Below are 9,731 nucleotides of genomic sequence, written 5' to 3'. Positions count from 1 at the left end.
TGTCCTTGGCTGTCTCATCTCATATCCTCTCCCTTCTCAGCTATTCTGGTGTGGTTTTTTTTTTCAATTAATCATGAACAGCAAAATCTTCTCTAGTATCTTCTGCTTAGTCTACATTGTCAATATTATTATCAACCAATCAACAAACTAATAAATCAAAACAAAATATCTTCCATTCCACTATGGTCTCAAGCTACTTTTGAAGGATAGTAAAACTTGTACACCTGTCGAATATAATTTACAATTGATTTTGCAAATAACCTTGATAAGTTTAATTTCATGCCTACACAGAGAGGGAACAAACTAACTTTTAAGAAGTTGTCTTTACATGTTTTGACTTGTTGTATAATTTTAAAAATTATTAAATACATAGTCAATTAAAAAACAACTTATTTAGACTATCTAGCTTTTGTGTTAACTTTTTCTAGATGAAATTTAAAATCAGTCTTTTTGCTTCCCCATTTTCCTCTCAAAACTCAAACAATCTTCTAAAAATAGTTTCACTCTTGCCCCAATCTGATATTAAAAGTACTTAGTAATTTACATATAATATTTTGCTGGTCCTCATGTTAGACCTCACTGCATCATTTCATCTTCCACCTTATTCTTTCCTCTATCATCCCCTCTGACTTTACATTATTGTGGTCCTCCCTCCTACCCTAGCCCCCTTGGAATCCTCCTGGCTTGCTTTCCTTTCTACAACCCCCTTCTTATTCTGCATTCACTCCTCATTTATTTAGGCATCGGAGTCCCGAGTCCTTGAATAGTACAAATGGTTAATTAGTTCACTTGCTAAAAAGTTGGGCAAAGTTTGAATCTACTCAGAGGTGTCTCAGAAGAAAGACCTGGTGATCTACATCTAAAAAAATTAACCACTGAAACCCCATGTGCACAATACTACTCAATCCAAGACTGCAAAAAAGCACGTCTCTTGCCACAACTTGCTATATGTGAGAAAAAAGAACTGCCCCCCAATTTTAACTGAACAAGTATTTGAATACTGTGTTTTGTCCATCCCTACTCACTCCAGCACAAAATTTAAAGTTACCAATGCCTGCCTGCTTAATCTAATTCTGTAATGTTGAAGCCCACTCCTCACAGCACTAAAGTGCTAAACCTAATTCTATGTTTAAATTGATTAAAAATTCCTCTGAAGATTTTCAAGAAACCATTGAGACTGTTCTTAGCAGTTGCTTTGCAAAAATTGAATAATGTGATTTGATTGTTTAGCACAGATTTCCCCACTGATCCTCGTGAAACTATGAGGGTGGTTAAAATGGTACTTAGCATCCTCCCTCTCCTGATTTCCATTTTTAGGTACCTCTTCTTCTATGTTCCCTGCCTGCTGTCTAAGTGCTGCCCCCAGTTACACAAAGTCTCTTGCTATGAACAGCCACAGGGCAATCCACACTGCCAAAGCCTAGGGATCCAGATTGCTCTCTTCTCTTTTTTCCTATGTTAAAGCCCAAACACTCTGTGGGCCTATTTCTACTACCAGTCTAGTTATTTCTACTGGAAACTAGTTTAGTAATAAACGAATCACCATTTAAAAATATTGGCTGAAAATGGTTTCATCGGTCACTACCCAAGGGTAGCCTGTGTAAACCTACAATAATAGTAATAACAAATAACACAGATGGATATGCAAGTTGAATACATGTGGAAAGGTCAATGAGAGTATACCCATGGCAGGGGATATTTGGAAGAGGCTATTTTTCCATATATATTTGTTTGTGCTACAAATATAACCAAGGATATAGAAGCAAATACAGGGGGCAAAGTTCTGGAAAACTCTTGGCCTTAACACCTTGAGGGAATGAATCAATGGGCTTAGAGACTTAGGACCATAGTCCTGAGGGACATCTAGGTCAACTGGTATAATACAGTCCATAAGACAATGTTGTACACCCTACTTTGGTGAGTAACTACTGGGGTATTAAATGCTTGCAAGAAACCATCTAAGATGCAACTATTGGTCTCTTACCATCAGGAGTAAAGAATATGAAGAAAATCTCAAGAAAACTATTATTTCAAAGACTAACATACCACACGAACCAGAAAGCTCTACTACCTCGAGACCAGAAGAACTAGATGGTGCCCAGCTATCCTTACCAACAGGATCAGACCTTAGAGAGGGAAGAAAAAAAATGTAGAACAAAATTCAAAATAGAGATGAGTAGAACTCCTGAGACTGTGGTCTTTAGACATTTTTCAAGTCTGGAAATGAACCTACCCCTGGAGATCAACTTCCAGCCAAACAATTGTTGTTGTAAGTGCTGTTGACTCAGTTCTGACTCATAGTGATGCCGTATAGGGTTTCTGAGGAGCTGCTACTGAGTTTGGACCACTGACCTTGAGGTTGAAACTGACCTTGTGGTCCAGTGCTTACCTTATAGTACCACACCAGGATTCCAGCCAAACAATAACAATATATTCACTTTATAAAGACAAGTCTATATAAAATGAATAATAACACCAGGAAGGAATGGACTCCTAAGAACAATCTACTATATGAGACCAACAGGGCAGCATTTGCCCCAAAACAAAGCTCAGAAGACAGGAAAGAGCAGGACTAAAGTACAAATGGAAATGGGGGACCCAGGGAGGAATTAGAAAGAATGATGTTAAATTGAGAGGACTGCAACTAATGTCATGAAACAAACTGTGTATAAACTTCTACATGGGAAACGAATTTACTCTGATCTAATCCTAGCAGAGCAACTACCAACAAAGTAATGCAATAGATGCTTGGGCAAAGTAGTCTTCCTGAAACCAGTGAAACCAAACAGAAAATGCACTGTGTGCTGTACCTACCACTGGTAAACAACTGTCCTCTATTTGAGTGTGAGGACACCTATTCTACCACTCTTAGAGTGATTATGTGTGGTACTATATGACTCCTGGTGTGGTGCTGTTGTATTAGTACTGGATTGAGAATCACAAGGTCGGTAGTTCAAACCCACCAGCAGCTCCTTGGAAACCCTATGCAGAGTCACTATGAGTTAGAACCCACTCGAATGCACTTAACAAAAACAACAGTGTGATTACTAAAACCTGTAATTTAAAAAAAATTCCCAATTTCCTTTGTAAAAGGGTCAAATTAATTATGTTCGTCTCTTTAAAAAATCTTGCCAGCAAATATTTTGTATTTTAAGATGAAACTTGAAACTTTTGACCTTAAGCCCTCAATGAATCTTAATATTTTTTTCTTTCTAACTCATCTCAAAGAATATTGAGTCATCATTTTCTTTGAGATTTTAAAATATTAAGGAAAAGCCTGGCAGATTTTTATATTTTATTGAAAACTGATTTGAAATGTTTCTCAGGATTAAATTTATACTACCTTGGTACTTTTAGTATATGCAGTGGTCTTTCTAATTGTTAAATTAAAATAACATAGAAGCATATAAAATATTTTTAATTGCTTTCTAGAGAATTAATTTAGACAAAAAATGGATTAATTTTCAGATGGAAAAGTATCTACTTCTCTCAAGAATTATTATATTCAGAAATAACTTATCAAGTTTATGATAATGCTTATTTTTTATACTTAAAAACATTAAAATATTATTACATGAAGATAGCTTTTCCATCAAACTAGTGGAGCAAAATGAAACCAACTTGCCTCAAATCGATTCTAACTCACATCACCCATACAGAACAGAGTAGAACTGCCCCACAGTGTTTCTGAAACTAAACTTTTACAGCAGATAACCTCATCTTTCTCCCTCAGATTGGGTGGTGAGTTTGAACCACCAACCTTGTGGTTGGCAGTGTGAGGCTTAACCCACTGCACCATCAGGATACTTCGCAGAAGTACACAAGTCATTTTAAAACCTCAGACCAGCTAAACATATGTGCCATTCAAATGATGTGCTGAGACTCACAAATGTTTCCATGCTATGCCTGTGACACCTTTATTAAAAGAACTTCAGTCTTTTTGTAAGCAACCATGCTCTAAAATAAGTACTGTAACAGCACATTGCAGAATGTGTATAGCCTGCGACAATATGCTTCCCAAAATATCTCCTTCCACAAATTTTTTGTGATAAATTGGAAAATGCATTTTCCTTGTTCATTTTTGTTGTTGTTGCTAAGTGCTGACAAGTCAGTTCCGACCCATAGTGACCCAGTATACGGTGGAAATAGCCAAGTGACCAAAAAGGTTATGGCAATTTTCCAAAGTTACTCAGCCAGGCAACATCGTGGTCAAATACTTCTCAATTCTACTTCTCCTAGCCACAGATGATTCACACAGTTAATAAAACTCTACTTGGAAGAGATTTTGACTTTGATTAGAATGCAAATTTCAGTCTTAATCATGCTTGCTGGCTTGTTAGTGTTTCACAGGGATAATAGGCGTGCATTAGAATTTCCTGGGGAATTAAGAAAAAAAATTGATGTCTAAGCCTAACACTCATGGAAGCAGCAGTCAAGAAATCAAATGACATATTTCATTACACAAATCTGCTACACAAGGTCTCTTTAAAGTATTGAAGAACAAAAATGTCAGTAGGAGGAATAAGCTACACCTGACCCAAGCCATGGTATTTTCAATAACCTCCTATGCATGTGAAAGTTGGAGAGTGAATAATAGAAGTATAGATGCATTTGAGTTATGGAGTTGTAGGAAAATACGAAAAGTACCATGGATGGCCAAAAGAGCTTATACATCTGTGTTGGATGAAGTAAAGCCAGAGTGCCCAGACTTCCTCTCTCATACTTTGGACATATTGTCAGGAGGAATCAGTCACTGGATAGGGATATCACATTTGGTAAGGTGGAGGGCCAGAGAAAAAGAGGAAGACCCCCCAGTGAGATGGATTGGCACAGTGGCAGCAGCAATGGGCTCAAATGTAGCAATGATTGTGAGGTTGGCCCAGGATCGGGCAGGGTTTCGTTCCATTGTGCATAGGGTTGTTATGAGTGGATATCAACTCAAAGGCACCTATCAACAACAACAAAAAGGTCCTACCTCAGGGGGGATCAGTCCTAGAACAAGGACAACATGCTTGTAAAGCAGAGGGTCAATGAAGAAAGAAGACCCTCAATGAGATGGAATGACACAGGGGCTATAATAATAGCACTGTACCAAGCAGTGCTTTGTTCTGCTATACACAGTGTCACTATGAGTTGGAACTGATTTGATGGCACCTAACAATAACAGGTCCTACAGACCAATTAAATTAAGATAGTTGGGCCCTGAGATTAAGACATAATTTTCAGGGTTGAGGGCAAAAGGAAAATATATGACTTTTTGTTCAAACAGTATTAAGCATTATAAGATAAAAACAGCAGTGTTAAATAAATCGTGGGGAGCCTTCTGAGTCCTGAGCTAAAGTTTGCACAGGTCATAGGATCAAGTAGTCGACTCAGCATGAGATATGTATTTCCTTAAAAGACAGGGCTGAGAACACTAGCTTTAGATTATGACCAGCCTTTACAAAACTACATTGTTGTTGTTAAGTGCTGTCATGTTGGTTCTGACTCATAGTGACCCTCATAGTGTTTCTGAAGAGTGGCTAGTGAGTTTGAACCACTGCTTGAAGTTAGCAGACCAGTGCTTATCCTATAGCGTCAGGTTATTAAAAACCTAATGATTTAAGCTAATTAACAACAGAACAATTTCAGGGGCAATGTTTGGATATTATGATGATTTTCCTCTAAGATAAAGGAGTCCTGGTGTGGCATTGTGGCTTAATGCATTGCAGAAAAGTCATGTGAACCACAAGGTTCGTGGTTCAAGCTCATCAGCTGCTCCTTGGAAACCCTATACAGGGTCGCTATGGGTCAGAACTGACTCAATGATACTTAACACCATATTCTTGATCCACAGACAGACTCCACAGTATACAGGACTCTAAAGGCTTCTATTGCTATCAGGGTGAGGGTAAGGGTCCTAGACTTGGCCCTTGCTTTTTTGAATGTAGGCCAGTTCCTGGTCCAAAAAGTTGGTGTAGTAAATTCTACCAAATTGCTCTTCTGTTCATTGGGGGATTCAATTCATGTAGCTGTCCGCAGAATTATTGTAAAACTAACTGTTACTTGTAATTTCAACCTCTTACTGACCATGGGGCTATCTAAAGAACAAGACAATGCATAATCAAACCAGTGCCCATCAGGAAAGCTGAGAATGGGGCACACTTATTTATAGAAGTCAAGGAGTCAGCATGGTGGCTCCAGATGGCCTCAGAATATAGAGCTCTCAGAGGAGCTTTGGTGGTGCAGTGGCTAAGTGCTTGGCACTGAAAGATCAGCAGTTCAAATTCATCAGACACTTCATGGGAGACGATGCGGCAGTTTGCTCCCATCACAATCACATCCTTGAAAACACTATGGGGCAGATCTACTGTGTCCTAGAGGGTCACTATGAAACACAACTGACTCGATGGCAATGGTTTTGTTTGGGTTTGGGAGCAACCCTGGTAATAGAGGTGAATGGAGTCAGATCTCCATTATCAACATCATTTTATCAGCGGTGATAGTGGTTGGAAAATATGACCAGTAAGTAGCAAGACTCTGAGTGGTTTTATAAAAATATATGCTTGCCCATAATTCACTCAGTTCAATGAAGTAAAACATGCAAGATACTAGAGGATAAACATATGCAGATTAAAATAAATAATCCAAGTCCAATTACCTGGTAACATATGATGAACAGGGGTAGCTATGTTGATGTCCTGGAGATGCTTAAGTGTTTCTGTATGAAATAGGCGAAGTGTGGACCCAGATGTGAAAGCTATCCAAATCCCAACACCAGCCACTGCCATGTGAGAGATCACCATGCCTTCTTCTTGGTGGGCCTCAAGCTGATTCTGAGAAAATCAATGAAAAGGTAATGGGTAGGTGTATCTGCAGAATGTAGTTATAGTTCAGAACACTCTGTCACAAAATCTGTTCAAATTGGTCCTTTGAACTACATATTAGGGCTCTATGCTGTGAAATTTGTTCTGACCATGAAGTGCCCTGGTGGAATTCCAGAGCTATTAGCAGGCACTCTCAAAGATCTTTGGCACAAATGAAACTATTGCTGTGAACCTACTGACTTTTCTGTGTAGGTGAGGAAATGACATCAGTCATCAAACTGCTCTGGCTGTTTTTTCCCAAGTAGATCAGAGTACTTCACAGAACTTAAAATTTTCCAATTATCACAGCACTCTTGTGAGCTAAGAAAGCCATGACTTGGAAAATATATAGCCATTCAAAAGGACCCAAGTCCCACTAAGGAAGGACTGAAACAAAAGGGTTGTGTTCAAAAGCAAACACAAGACCATTGAGTAGGCTGGGAAAGGGAAGGAAAATAAAAGGGAATTGAGACTGAGCAATGGGAATACTGAGAATGAAAAAGTGTGTAACTGCTTAAGGAGGTTAGTCATTTCCCATTTGACCTGGCATACTAGTGTATCACCCTATTCTCAAAAACTTTAATAAATTCTTGCTGAGCTTGAACAGTCTTACCTCCTGATCCTTGTATGGGAGGTTCTCTAAAAGTCATTCTAGAGTCTGCTGCTCTGAACTCTTCAGGGAACACCTTCAAAATCTGATTTCCCCATGTTTCTGTATTTGCATTCTCACCCCCAAATTTCTGTTTCCCTGGAAAAGCCAACTTTTGTTTCTTTATTTGACCAAGTCGTCCCCAAATTTCTTGGCTCAGCTAAACTGCTACTTTTAAATCTTGTAACCCTGGTTATAGGAACTCCAGAAATACTTTTGTGTGGGTCCTGTATTCTGCTCTCTAATGCTCTCATTTGTTTTCTCATGTATATTCCTGATGTGTGCAGCTCTTCATGGCTGGGACTGTGCTGGATCCATCTGCACTATTACCACCTCACACACCACCTTATGTGGCCCAGCTTATGGCTGATACTTGGCAAGGAACATATGCTGGTATTATTACTGCACATTAGGGTTTGGAGGAAATGAGTAAGAGGTGGGGATGAGTCTTAGAAACACAGTGCAAAGAAATATCATCCTAAATAAATTATTGAAATTTATAGCAGATTCCAATCCTGTGTAATTCTCTAAACTAAAAGAGTATAATTTATAAGTGGGTAGAGTGGAAAAGATCTTTCTTACATCGTTGACCTAAGAGTTATTCCACAACTTTTCAGAACAAGGGGAAAGACTTGTTATAATCAACTACATTATTGAGACAATTGTACTTATTCAACTTTGTAAATCCAGTTTCTGGTAGAATCTGGCATAGAATTAATGCATAGAAAAAGTTCCTGAATTAAACCTTTAATGATGTACTGACATGGTATACAAAGTTAAATGAGTAAAACTGAAGAACATATTGATTTCTCCTTTAATAGGAAGTGAAAAGCATAACCAATGGCATAGCATCTATTCAATGTCAGATTTCACTGGAAAATAAGGATGTGCCTGAGACTATAAGCAGGAGCTAAAGAGACCAAAGAGTGCAAAGGTTAAGAGTTAGACTGCTAAATCAAATGTTTAAATCCATCTAATGACTCTGTGGGAGAAAAGACTGCTATCTTCTTCCAAAAAGATTATAGTCCAGAAAACCTTTGTGCAATTCTACTTTGTCACACTGGGTCACTATAAGTCAGAATCAACTCAATGGCACTACGAGTCCAAATAAAGAAGCTACACAAGAGGATGCTTCCTGAAGTCTAGGCCTCAGGGATCAGAATGGTTTATGCCTCCGTTCACTAACTAGGTACTGTGAGGTGAACTGCTATAAGTCTAATCATTGCAAATGTTGTAGTGATTTCACGTTGACTTATCAGTCTACTGGTAAATGTAGAGTTAGTACAACTCTACGTCTCTCTTCAGAGTTCCATGTTAACTTTAATGCCAGAAACTTGTGGATGATCTCACACAGAGTAAGAAGAACTCTGGAGTAAAAATCTGGAGAACTGCTCTAGCACTTCTGAGAAAGTCACTTTGTCCCTCTGTTCCTTGTTTTCTCTACAAAATGAGGAGTTTCTGTTATCACTAAGGTTCATCCCATTTCTAAAATGTCCTTATTACATTAACTTTGCAAATGCCTGCTTTTTATATGCATATGATTTCTTCAATAATCCAAAATTTAATTAAATATTTGTCAATGGAAATGAACATTTATAAATTTCACAGTTATAAAGTTACTCTAAGTTACTTAGTTCTTATATATAGAATATATTTCTTATTCCTTACCAGAACATGACTCATAAGGCAAAAAGATCAGAAATATTCTTAGAAATTAAAGTTTCTCAAAATCTGTGATGTATAAAAGCACAGGCAGTGTAGTGTAGGAGAGAGTGCTTACCTGGCAGACAGGAAGGCTGAGTTTGCATTTCAGAAGATTCTAGCACTAGCCTATTTTTGATCCTCATAGCTCCCAGTCCTCCTCCTCACACTGCCTACTATGCTGACTTCCTCAATTTTGCATACTCTTTCACAGACAAAAGAGACCATTGGACATACATTCCTTGAACTTTACGTTCTACAACCTGAATTTTTTTTTAATCTATGACAATTTTATCACTTTCTTCCTTGTTCTAGGTGAACTCCTTTCTCAACACTTAATGTTGTTATTGTTGTTAGGTGCCATCGAGTCAGTACTGACTCATACCAACCCTATGCACAACAGAACGAAACTCTGCCTGGTACTGGGCCAACCTCACTATTGTTGCCACACTTGAGCCCATTGATGCTGCCACTTTGCCAATCCATCTTGATGGGGGTCTTCCTCTTTTTCTCTGACCCTCCACCTTACCAAACAT

The 9,731-nt window shown here is 38.3% G+C and overlaps 1 protein-coding gene across 1 annotated transcript in view; it reads right to left on the bottom strand.

The window, feature by feature from the left end:
• The window catches only part of ARHGEF10 (Rho guanine nucleotide exchange factor (GEF) 10), a 234,765-nt gene that overhangs the window by 11,897 nt on the left and 213,137 nt on the right, over positions 1-9,731 (bottom strand). Inside the window, exon 26 of the mRNA XM_006866721.1 lies at positions 6,641-6,815. Coding sequence (XP_006866783.1) covers positions 6,641-6,815 — 175 coding nt within the window. The remainder of the gene's footprint in view (positions 1-6,640; positions 6,816-9,731) is intronic.

The sequence above is a fragment of the Chrysochloris asiatica genome, unplaced genomic scaffold (genome assembly GCF_000296735.1).
Source record: "Chrysochloris asiatica unplaced genomic scaffold, ChrAsi1.0 scaffold00095, whole genome shotgun sequence".
NCBI lineage: Eukaryota > Metazoa > Chordata > Mammalia > Afrosoricida > Chrysochloridae > Chrysochloris > Chrysochloris asiatica.
The sequence above is the reverse complement of the archived record's forward strand: the minus strand, read 5'-3'. Positions and strand labels throughout refer to the sequence as shown.